Source organism: Anolis sagrei, chromosome 5, assembly GCF_037176765.1.
Source record: "Anolis sagrei isolate rAnoSag1 chromosome 5, rAnoSag1.mat, whole genome shotgun sequence".
NCBI classification, from domain to species: Eukaryota; Metazoa; Chordata; class Lepidosauria; order Squamata; family Dactyloidae; genus Anolis; species Anolis sagrei.
In genome coordinates, this window is record NC_090025.1 from 50,203,012 (window position 1) to 50,216,016 (window position 13,005).

Consider the following 13,005-nt stretch of genomic DNA (forward strand, 5'->3'; position numbering starts at 1 on the left):
ACAGGCAGATGCTGTTCTGCTGCTATCTGTAAGGACTATTCAGGTTAGCTAGAGGGAGGCTGCCAAAGCCAGGAATATTTAGGTTTAAATCTCAGCTCATTTGCTGTCTCCTGCAGCCACTTCACATGTCACAGTGTAATTTCTTCTATTTCCTCTAAAGAGTTGCCAAACAAAAAAAAATGGCAATCTGAAGGGAAGATGGCAATTTAAATCTTTTATCACCACTGCCCACCCTGAAGTGTCAAAGCCTCTTGTTCCCAATTTCTTGGGGTTGCTATCAATATCACCTCGTTCTGATGGTCTCCCATCACAGCCTGACAGATGTGCTCAAGCTCATTCCGATCTCTGATCAGTTCAAGCTCCTTTTCTTTCACAATCAGAGTGGGAGTCTTCCCTTCCCCCTTCCACATCTCTTCCAACACCTGCATCATCAAGATAAAAGAAAATCTGTGTTTGAAACATGTCTCTTGTCATTCTGAAGGCAAGAGTAAAATAAGCATTAATAAAAAAAGAGTTAGGCTTTTAAAGGAACCCCTAAGGCTTAAAATAAGATACTGATCTGACAATGACTTCTCGTAGACATCATGACAAAACCTTGGAAATGCTTAGTATATGTACTTCATCATCTTACAGGTTTCTCTTAGCAAATGAAGAACATTTTTGGACAGCCATTTTGAGCTCTCAGAGTAAAGAAGGAATAGAGCAGAAATTGTACCTTTGTGCTACAGACATGTAGGTGTATTCAACTTGTTCAACTGTATTGGAATTATATTACAATCGTACTAGACTCACTAAGTTTCACCCAAGTTCACCTAGTCTGGAGTTTGCTGGAAACGATTGTCAGGGGAATAGCCATTCTTGCCTTGGCTGCTGCATGAATGTCTGGGTTCACAGCACTCAGCACTGGCAGCTGTCCAAGCAGGAAACAAAACACTGGGCTAAATAAATTGTTGTTCTGGTTCACTAACACCGTTCTGAGGCTCCATGCAATGTGGCTCCTTTATTTTGGCTTCCCACACTTTGATAACACTATGAATGTCCTTTCCTAATTGGTTCTATAATCAAGACATGGAAAAAGTTTATTAAACTGCAAAAACTTTGTTTTTTGCAGGACATCTTGCAGCACATTTTGCTATAGTTTTTCAATGAATATGTCACAGAGTCACAACTAATTCAACACAGTTTGTGGCAGCCACAAAAATGAAGTTTCTGGAGTGTAACAACGACTTTCAAAGTAAGCGCCAAACAATTAAACAGGAATAACACTTTCAAACCAGGAACAGAAAATGTTTCAAATATTGTTACATAGTGTATTTTACTGGAATCATTGGATATGGCCCTTTTATGGCTAGAACACTGCGGTGGTGCAATGGATTAAACCGTTTGAGCTGCTGAACTTGCTGTCCGGAAGATTGGCAGTTCAAATCCATGAGATGGGGTGAGCTCCCACTGTTAGCCCCAGTTTCTGCCAAACTAGCAAATGTGGGTAGATCAATAGGTACCACCTAGCGCTCCATACAGTTGTGCCGGCTACATGACCTAGGAGTTGTCTATGTACAACATGGGCTCTTTGGCTTTGAAATGGAGATGAGCACCATCCCTTAGAGCTGGAGGTGAAGGGGAAGGCTTTACCTTGATCTGTGTATCTGTGTCCATGAGCAACGTCCTTGCAGATGGCCAATTCTCTCACACCAGAAGCGACTTGCAGTTTCTCAAGTAACTCCTGACACGAAAAAATATTGTTTTGAGGCACTGAATGTTTGTATTGTGTCTGTATATGCAGGAATCTGCCCTGACTCCCCTTGGGGAGATAGGACGGAATACAAATAAAGTGTTATTATTAAGGTATTAATATTATTATCTACGGAAGTTAGACTGGTTCCCTCCTTGTTGTCCAAGTTATTTTTGCAGACTGGTCCTGACAGCTGGTGTGTACCCTTGTTAGTAATACTGTGATTTGAATAAATAACCTAAATAGTTAATAAGCCCTCCACTCCAATTCACATGAAAGGAAGAGGTATGTGGGACTGTATGGATCACAATATTCAAAATGTGACTTTTCAGTGGGCACTCTAAAACCACCACAACATATTTCATCACAGGATAGATAAAAGTGTAAACTGTACACTAAGGGAGCAATTCTGGCTAAGCAGTCAGTAGGGTGATGAGTGCCCATCAGTTGGTGGAAATTAACTACATAATAAAGGTAGGCCCCAGACCAAAGAGGTATGGAAAGTCATAATGGAAGAGCCCGGGCTAGCTCAAGCTCATTTATCCATCACAGTAAAGCACAGCTGGGAGAACATAAGTGTCAGCTTGGAATAATTATTAGTTAATGTTACAGCACCTTCCAGCTTTGTCTCTGGGCTCGGATGCCTTGTAAAAACCCCAGAGAATGGGCTAGTTATTTTTTAAAAAGCTATTTCTTTGGGCAGTCGTTTTCTGTATTCCCTGGGCTCTTATTTCAGAGGCTGAAAGAGAGAGGAGTGTCTTTTATAAACAGCTGCTTCTGCTTGATCCTACGCTGACGAAATAATTGCATGTTTCGGCAACTGCAATCTGCCGATGTAGAAATGACTTGTGCTAGAAACTCTGTACAACTAATTCTGTGAAACTTAAGAAAATTGGTGTGCTTTTTAACACTCTAGCACAATTAGTAATGCTTTATGCAAAACAAGATTAAAACGAGATGGCTAGACGAATCGTGTTTCAAATCATCCACTACCACTGATTAAATCGTTTTCAGGATGGGAAATCAACCAGGCATAAAACAGGCTTACGATGGTCCTCCAGGTATGCAGCAGGCCATGCAATGATACTCCAGTAAGTTACTACTTAAATTAGTTATGTTGTTGTTGTTGATTTGTTCAGTTGCTTCCGACTCTTTATGACCTCATAGACCAGGCCACGACAGAGCTCCCTGTCAGCCATCACCACCCCCAGCTCCTTCAAGGTCAAGCCAGTCCCTTCAAGCATACCATCCATCCATCTTGCCCTTGGTTGGCCCCTCTTCCTTTCTTCAATTTTTCCCACCATCATTGTCTTCTCCAAGTTTTCATGTTATGTAGCCAAAGTACTTCGTCTTTGCCTCTAATTCCCTTCCCTGCAGTGAACAGACGGGTATTATTAGCTGGAGTATAGACTGGTTTGATCTTTTTGCGGTCCAAGGCACTCTCAGAATTTTCCTCCAGCACCACAGTTCAAAAGCATCTATCTTTCTTCGCTCAGCCTTCCTTATGGTCCAGCTCTTGCATCCATAGCTTTTTTTTGTCGTGTCAGGAGCGACTTGAGAAACTGCAAGTCACTTCTGGTGTGAGAGAATTGGCCATCTGCAAGGATGTTGCCCAGGGGACGCCCAGATAATTTGATGTTTTTATCATCCTTGTGGGAGGCTTCTCTCATGTCCCCGCATGAGGAGCTGGAGTTGATAGAGGGAGCTCATCCGCCTCTCCCCGGATTCGAACCTGCGACCTGTCAGTCTTAAGTCCTGCTGGCACAGGGGTTTAACCCACTGCGCCACTGGGGGCTCCACATCCATAGCTTACTACGGGGAATACAATTGCTTTAACTATACGGACCTTCGTTGGCAGTGTGATGTCCCTACTCTTCACTATTATATCGAGATTGGTCATTGCTCTTCTCCCAAGAAGTAAATGTCTTCTGATTTCCTGTTGGCAGTCTACATCTGGAGTAATCTTTGCGCCTAGATATACAAAATCTGTCCCTGCTTCCATGTTTTCTCCCTCTATTTGCCAGTTATTACTCAGTCTATTCTCATAATTTTGATGTTTAACTGCGACCCACTTTCTTCTTTCACCTTGCTTATAAGGCTCCTCAGCTCCTCCTCGCTTTCAGCCATCAAAGTGGTATCATCTGCATACCTAAATGTTTCTCCGAGCAATTTTAACTCAAGCCATGGGTTCTTCAAGTCCCACATGTTGCATGATGTGTTCTGTATACAAGTTGAATAGGTAGGGTGAGAGCATACAGCCCTGCCATACTCTTTTCCCACTCTTGAACCACTCTGTTGTTCTGTGGTCTGTTCTTACTGTTGCTACATTGTCGTTATACAGATTCCTCAGGAGACATACAAGGTGACTTGGTATGTCCATACATCAAGAACTTGCCACAATTTATTATGATCCACACATTCAAAGGCTTTAGAATAATTAATAAAATAGAAATAGATGTTTTTCTGAAACTCCCTACCCTCCTCCATTATCCAGAGGAGATTGGCAATTTGATCGCTTGTTCTTCTGCCTTTTCAAAACTCAGCTTGTATAAAGTACAAACCCAACTTCATACAAGGTATAAATTAGCTACACTACTTTTTACCAAGTTGCCTTTCTTTTACTGAAGGTGAGTAAAACAAGGGAAGAGAAAAGCAAAGAAGACACAGGTCTCTAAGTTCCTAGAACAGGTTTTCCAGTGAAGATTTCTGGTTAATAGAAGAAGTTCTACTCCATTTCCTCCTAAACCAGCAATCCCAAAATCTTATCAGGTAGAAAAGGAGACGCTTAAGGCCCCTATACCTGTGTGCTGGAGTGTATATTTGTATGCATGTATATGCATCTCTACAGTCAACACTCCAAGCAACCTTCAGTGCCCAAAAGATTGTGGATCATTTTGCTAAGGAATAGCTTCACTTATCTGGAAAGGCAACATTAGGCAATAACTGCTTGAAGGCAGTTTCTGCACATTTATTAGAGAGCGCCAAATTGCCTTTCCTTGGCTCTTTCAGTTATGCATAAAGAAAAAAAAGCCCATGAGCTGAGAACCAATGTAATGGGTTCTTCATACATGGGTATCATCTGGACAGGAAGATAAGTATGGGTCTGCTTTCAAGACGTTAATTCCTAAACCGCTAGTCCCAGCAGGGAATTTCCGCATCCTCATGAGATCTGAGTGAGCCCAGAATACATTAAAGACTCCAATGATTACTTCCCGATTAGGTGAAGGGACAAGCTAACCCACTCACCCTCCATTGGCCAGGCACTTAACACAAACATGTGAGCGCCATAAACAAATATAATGGGAACAGATGTTCTTCTTAAAGGAACTGCCCACATGGCTGCTAGATATTTTATTTATCATAATCTGGGCAAAGCTGCAGCACCAGACAGCCTCGAGGGCATGATAAACCTCTCTGTATCTTCAAGAAGCACTGCTTGGCAGTTTGAGACCAAATTCAGAACTGTGGATTTGGAAGCCTCCAGATTTGCACTAGAACAGTGTTTCTCAACCTGGGGGTCGGGACCCTTGGGAGGGGTCATGAGGGGCTTTTCGGAGGGGTCTATTTCTGATGGTCTTAGGTGCCCCTTTGGCAGAGAAGGCCTAACATCTCTCCGCCTAACCTTCTCTTCCTTTTTGTAAATAGACGGCAAATCCTCTCACCAAAAGCCCTCCTCTGCTATGATTGGCTGGCCTCTCAGCCAAGGGGAGGGGTGTTTCTGAGACAAGTTCTGTGTGGCAAGTTTACTAGTTCCATCACTAGTTTGGTACAGAGTGCTCTCTAAGTGTTGGTGAACCACAACTCCCAGAATTCAAAAACAGCTCCCTCCAACCCAAAAAGTATGCAATGTTGGCCATATAGGTAGTGTGCCAAATTTGCTGCAGATCCATTGTGGTCTGAGTTCAGAATACTCCTTGATTGGGTTGTTGTAGGTTTTTTGGGCTGTATGGCCATGTTCTAGAAGCATTCTCTCCTGACGTTTCACCTGCATCTATGGCAAGCATCCTCAGAGGTTTGAGGTCTACCAACCTCTGAAGATGCCTGCCACAGATGCAGGTGAAACATCAGGAGAGAATGCTTCTAGAACATGGCCATACAGCCCAAAAAACCTACAACAATCTACTCTTTGATTGTAGGTGAACTACAACTCCCAAATGTCAAGATCTGTGTTCCCCAAAGTCCACCAGTGTTCACATTTGGGCATATTGAGTATTCGTGCCAAGTTTGGTCGAGATCTATCTTTGCTTGAGTACACAGTGCTCTCTGGATGTAGGTGAACTATAACTCCAAAACTCAAGGTCAATGCCCACCAAATCCTTCCAGTATTTTCTGTTGATCATGGGAGTTCAGTGTGCCAAGTTTGGTTCAATTCCATCATTGGTGGAGTTCAGAATGTTCTTTGATTAACTATATATCTCAGCAACAACTCCCAAATGACAAAATCACCCCCCCCCCAACCTCACCAGTATTCAAATTTGGGTATATTGTGTATTTGTGTCCAGTGAATGAAAATACATCCTGCATATCAGATATTTACATTACAATTCATAACAGTAGCAAAATTACAATTATGAAATAGCAACAAAAATAATTTTATGGTTGGGGAGGTCACCACAACGTGAAGAAATGTATTAAGCGGTCGCAGCATTAGGAAGGTTGAGAAACACTGCACTAGAGATATAAAACTGGAGAAAAAATATAGACGCTGCATTCATCAGGGTTGACAAAACATAACCCTTGACTAGATGGCCCATTAGCCAATATAAAGCATTTCCCTATTTATTTGTAAAAGGTAGTGGTCTATGCGGCTTCCTAGGAAGGATTCATAACAACATTTGGTTCCTATGCATGGAAAACAAGCCATCAACTCCAGCTGAAACATGCCCTTGGGTGAAAATGAGGTAATCGGTGATGGGGTTAACAATTAAGCATATGTTGAATTGGCTCTCAACGCTAATGTCCATAATTTTGGATGAAAGGTTGTTTTGGAGAGCCTGTAATTACGTGGTGCAACATGTGCAGGAGTATTTCCTGCAAGAGCCTTGCTCGCAAGCTAAACCATATATAACGTCTGATAGGCTCACAGCCTTTAGCCATCTGAGCTTCACTAATCTACACAAAGCATGAAGAGACACTTAAAAAAATAAAAATGACCGCAACCTTCCAACCAATTGTGTTGTACTGCGTTTTTGCACACCTGTCTCTGTTTGCCTAATCCACCCAATCTTTCCATCATTTCTTGCTGGATCTGCTTTCACTGCGGCAGTTCAATCACCCTGTTCTCAAATGCAACAATCCATCCACTGTTGCATGCGTGCGTGTATATAGCTATTTCTGCCCTAAGGCCATCCAATCTCCCTGCCTACTGCTGAGAATTGTGAGAAACATTTGTTATTCTTTAGACATCAAGCCCACCAAGGTCCTTTTTCTAAAACAGCAAGGGCATTGTGGTTGATGGGATTACTCAACGATAGCTCTAACAATGATACTGCTAGGTGGTGTCTTATTCACAAATCTGCATTTGTGAGAATGCTCTGCAATTTGAATGAGTTAAAAATCTTAATTTAAAGAGACACAGAGAGAATACTAACTTCATTTGAAATAGATAATAAAATGGGAAATCTCTTCATAGTTTCCTCTCTTAAAAATAAGAGTGAATGTTTTAGCTGGTCCACTAAACAATGAGGACCAGCTAACAGATCTCAACAAATGAGTCCCCCAGGCAGGAATCAGCCAGGCTTTGAAGCTGCAAGGCTTTGCAATGTTAATCAAGGTGATTAATGACAACATTCACACTTGCTTCCAACAGACAAGAGTTCTTCCTCCCACCCTAGACCCTCAACAGATATATAAACCTCCCTTGTCTAGTTTCCAATATACCTCACAACCTCTGTGGATGCCTACCATAGATGTGGGTGAAATGTCAGGAGAGAATGCTTCTGGATCATGGCCATACAGCCTGGAAAACTCACAGTAACCCTACAAAATTATAATTCAAACTGACACCCTGTTATAGTGTTGTAAGTGTGCCTTACAACATCATAACTTGGTCACCGAGTGGGTTGGAAATTGTGTTCTAGTCATTCAACAATGCAAAGACCTCCTCAGCGTAACCTGCAAGCCACACAGTGGCTAGTAACATATCCAGGTGACATGCCCCAGCTATTTCGCTTTAGCTGGATGTGCTACCCAATGTAATCTGCAGGAGTGTCCTAGGAACCACTAGAGGTCCTGCTGGTACCTGTTGCAATGGAGAGAGAGCTGAATGAGATACGTTTGTCTCCCAGCGCAGGATCTCTTGCCATAAAATGAATTAAATATGCATTACTTTAAAAAGAATCCATAAAAAAGAAACGAGTAGCATCTGTCAGTTAAGAGACCTACTTCAACAAACTAGTCATCTAACAAGCCAAAAAATCTGGCTGAATAAAAACGTGTTTGCTTTCTGCTTGAAAGACTTATGTTAGACAGAGTTTGCTTTACCTACCTTGCAAAGTTTTGAAAAAGTTACTCTTTTGGACTGTATCTCCCAGTAGTCCTCAGGCTGGAAGATTCTGGGAGCCATAGTTAAAAAAAGTCACCTTTCCAAGCTCTACTTTCTAGGCAAGGTTTTTAGAGCCCAGAAGCAACCTTCTCTTGTGTTCTGATCAAGCAGGCCTCGATAGAAATGGGTCTTTACCACTAAGTTTCTCGTCCAAGGACACTGGCATCCACACCAGGATTGACTACAGTACAAATCCTGCTCATCCCCAGCACTGCAAGTCTATGTAGGCTTGTGTCCCTACCTACAACAACCGTAGTAAATACCAGGTATATCTAAAATCCCTTGTTGAACGTATAAAAGAAAGAGAAAATGGGAGAGCAGATAAATTACCCCAAAATTTAAAAGGACAACTACAAGTTTGGCTGTCAAAAATAGAAAACAAGAAAAGTGGAAGCTGGTGAAAGAAAAAGTCATCTCTGGATGCAAAGAGGAAGGAGGTAAAGTTCACCTGACTAGGTTGTTTTATTTCACATATGCATATTGTTGATTCTGAACAAAGACTTTGCTGAAAGGTGTTTTTTTTTTTCTCATGTCAGGAGCAACTTGAGAAACTGCCAGCCGTTTCTGGTGTGTGAGAATTGGCTGTCTGCAAGGACACTGCTCAGTTTAACATTCTGTGGGAGGCTTCTCTCATGTCCCTGCATGACAAGGTGGAGCTGACAGACGGGAGCTCACTCTACTCCTCAGATTTGAACTGCCAATATTTCGTTCAGCAGTCCTGCCAGCATAAGGGTTTAACCCATTGCACCACCGAGGACTCCTGCTCAAACGTGTTGAATTGCTCTTATTTTTCATGGAGTAGGAACCTAGCCCTATATTTTCCATTTTATTTCTGTATTTACTTTCAGAGCATTCAAATTAAACAGACATTTTCCAGGGATTGCTATTTAGCTTAAGAGACAGATCCTAGACTACATTCCACTTTAGTTAGATGCACAAGTTGAAGTCAGATCAGAAAAAAGAAAATGAACCCTTAGCATCATTTTAAGCACCCTGGGTACACAAGTTCACTTCTGTGGATCTGAGGCTCAAACTACATGACAATAATAATATTATTATTATTAATAATAATCATCATCATCATCTTTATTTTTAACCCACCCTCTCTCACCAGAGGGACTCAGGGCGGTTTCCAAAAAGACAAAATGCAATGCCAGATACAAAACAAATTCAAACAAAATAAATTAAAGCAATTAAAACAAACAATAAACAGTGCAAAAACAGAATAATTGAACAACCTTGGCTAAACATGTAACTCATTCAGGCCTCATAAATAACACCATAGATAGATTAAACCATCAAATGTGTAAAGGTATAAAAAATATAAGAATATGAAATATGTGAATATACAGCTCTTCATTAAGTTAAGATAATCGTTCTCAATGTTGTCCAATGGGTTAAAATCAATGTTAAAAACTAATCATCTTCCTCTCCATACACTAGCATACACAATTGATTTTTTAGCTCTCTTGGGAGAGGTGAGAAGGGGATGTTCTGATTTCTTTAGGGAGGGAGTTTCAGAGGGAAGGAGCAACCACGGAGAAGGCCCCCTCTCTCATTTCCACCAAATGTGCTTGAGATGGGGGTGGGACCGAGAGGAGGGCCCCCTCCAATGATCGCGGTGTCCTGGTGGGTTTATAGGTAGGGATCTGGTTTGTCAAACAGTCTAGGCCCAAACCGTTTAGGGCTTTATAGGTTATATCCAGCACTTTGTATTTAGCCCAGAAACAGATCAGCAGCCAGTGATGCTGCCCTAACGTGGGAGTTGTTTGCTCCCTGTATGGTGCCTCAGTTAGTAATCTGGCTGTTGATCTCTGAACCAGTTGCAGCTTCTGAACTATCTTCAAAGGCAGCCCCATGTGGAGAGCATTGCAGTAGTCCAGGGTTCAAGGGTCAACAATGAGTTCAGGAGCACACCCAGACTACTATGAGATAGGAATTACCCACAACTTTCTTCATTCAGCTTTTAACAATGCATCTACACTTATAAAAATTAATGATACTTTAATATAATTTGTTCAATATTGTTCGATTTTTTAAAAAATCATCAGACTTTAAGCTGTATCTTGCTGTAGCCCTGCTGTAAGCTGTCATGGGTGAAATGTCAGAAAAAGGCAGGATATGAATAAAATGAAATAAAAAATATATAATCTGAAGCTATGACAGAAATGGTAGTCTCTTCTGGGAAACCAAAAAGGATGTTTTGTCTTCTTCCCGTCTTCTGGTTTTCCATCATTGAAGTACCCCACAGCTGTTTTTTTTCCCCAAGACATAGAAAGGTTACTCCCTTTCCCCACTCTGGGTTTAAAGTAGCCTAGGTTGGCAATACACAAAGTGGAGATGGAAAACCCAGAGAAAAGGATCCAGCCCTGCTCTTATTTCCAAAACAAAATCACGATTGCAAGATGTAATGAATACCTATTACTGCAGCCTCATACATATTGCTCAATGGACAGAGCTATAGAATGTTGCTTTTTCCAAGATGCTAAGAGCTGTAATCCAAAAAAAGCAACTATGAATGAACCTTGGGTCTGGCTCAAAGTGAGAATTTTTGCAGAGCAAACCCACAGGACCAAGCTGCAACAGTGTGCTTATTGCAATCCCTCATATAACGTTTAGGTTCCTTGTACTCAAACACAAACAGAAGGCTTGTGGAGATAAACAAAGGGTCATATTGTGTTCATTTGGTACCGTTAGCTACAGCAGAAATACATTTTACAGGTTCACACTGAAATGCTTTGTGACACAAACAAATGCTAGAGGAAAATTATGTTCAAAAAGAATACTCACTTGTTTGGCTGCTGGAGAAGAAATCCTTCCACTTCCCAGAAGGTTCAGAAGTTCAGCCAAAAGAGAAGGACTGATCGGGCTAGACACAAAAAGTGAATTAAGTAGGCAGATATACTTGAAGAGGATAACCATATTTTAGATGCAGCGTGTAAAAGCTAGTGGTGTGTGCGCGTCTCTCCACTGAGATTTCAGTTTCATTTCTCATGTCTCTAAATATCCATGGAAGGTTCATAGACTGTCAGTTAAAGCATTCTTGCATTTATAAACAACCTCCTAAATTTGTGACCCCTTTTTGTTTGCTCCTTGAAAAAACTGAGCATACATCCATTTTGAGAGTTGTTCAAACACATGTATACACTTGTGGTTGGCTAGAACATGGATGAATACATTTTCCATGCACAAAGGCATGGTTTTGTTCCCTGTTATGCTACAATTTGCCTTTTGTTACTGTAAAAAAAAAACACTGATGCCAAGGCTTTGACATTTGAACAGACATGCAAACACATGTGGACACTGAAGCAGAGATTTACACTGACCTTTTGTGTACATATGCACAAACACATTTGAAAAACGTGAAGATTAAAACACAACTAAACTACAAGCTCAAATTATTTTGCTTATGTTGCACATTAGACCCACATGTATCCTATTCTTAATCTTTGGTTAGGCCTAGTGCTAAAATGTCTGTACTATTATGAAAGACTAACTGCTGGTATGAGGTTTTCCTGATTTAAAAAACACAGACTTCTGAAAGCCTTACCTTTCCTTTATTGTAAGATTATGCTTTTTTAAATACCCAAGCATATCTGTCAGAATCCAGCCAACCACTTTTCTGGGATTCATTTCTGTTGCTTTCAAGACGGTTTCAAAGAACTCCATTAATCCATCTTCATTCTGTTCAGAAATAAAATGTTGTATTAAGAAGCTAGCCGCCAAGCCAACAATCCCTGAACCTCCCCCTCCAAAAGCCCTATCCCAAATCTTTTTAGGACTCATGACACATGCAGTATTCTTAACTTTTTTGGCTTCTTGGTAATTCCCAGCTGTCAGTCTGATCAATGTGCTTCAAGTAACTTCATAATATTTCCAAAGGAGCATTAGCATGAATACTCAATGGAACTGTTTGATAGACAAGACCTTGGCCTCTCTGCCAATTCTGCAGAAGCTATATACCTTTACCATTCATTAGCTTGTTAATTGGATTAATTCATGCAAGAAAGTTCAGTTATCCAGTTTGGAAAGTTGCTTTAAAGCAATGGTTCTCAACCTTCCTAATGCTGTGACAATTTCATACAGTTCGTGTTGTGATGGCCCTCAACCAACAATGGAATTGAACCAAACTTGGCACACAGAACTCCCATGACCAACAGAAAATACTGGAAAGGTTTGGTGAGCACTGACCTTGGGTTTTGGAATTGTCATTCATATACATCCAGAGAGCACTGTGGACTCAAACAATGATGCATCTGGACCAAACTTGGCACGAATACTCAATATGCCCAAATGTGAACACTGGTGGAGTTTGGGGAAACAGATCTTGACATTTGGGAGTTGTAGTGGCTGGTTTTTATAGTTCACCTACAATCAAAGAGCATTCTGAACCTCATCAATGATAGAAACCCCTCCCCCCAGTGAGTGGGTTGTGAGGGGTTTTCAGAGGGGTCACCAAAGACCATCAGAAAACATATTTTTCTGATGGTCTTAGGAACCCCTTTGGCAGAGAGGGCTGAAGATCACTCTGCCTCTCCTTCTCTTTCTTTTTGGAAATAGATGGCAAATCCTCCCACCAAAAACCCTCCTCCTCCTACACTTAGCAAAGAGGAGGGCTGTTTCTGAGACTACGAGTGCGATGGGGAGAGCAGGATTGCTGAGTGTATGGCAGCATGGTGTGCATGTGTGGGCGAGGGAGACTGTGTGAGGCTGAAGGGAGGCTCATGTT

At 41.4% G+C, this 13,005-nt stretch overlaps 1 protein-coding gene across 3 annotated transcripts in view; it reads right to left on the reverse strand.

Annotated features, from left to right (window-relative positions):
* Window positions 1-13,005, reverse strand: part of GATB (glutamyl-tRNA amidotransferase subunit B) — an 89,063-nt gene that overhangs the window by 22,656 nt on the left and 53,402 nt on the right. For all 3 annotated transcript variants that reach the window (XM_060778844.2, XM_060778845.2, XM_060778843.2), the window contains 3 exons: window positions 11,827-11,960; window positions 11,067-11,145; window positions 288-422 (listed from right to left, as the gene is read on the reverse strand). In XM_060778844.2, coding sequence (XP_060634827.2) covers window positions 288-422; window positions 11,067-11,145; window positions 11,827-11,960 — 348 coding nt within the window. The remainder of the gene's footprint in view (window positions 1-287; window positions 423-11,066; window positions 11,146-11,826; window positions 11,961-13,005) is intronic.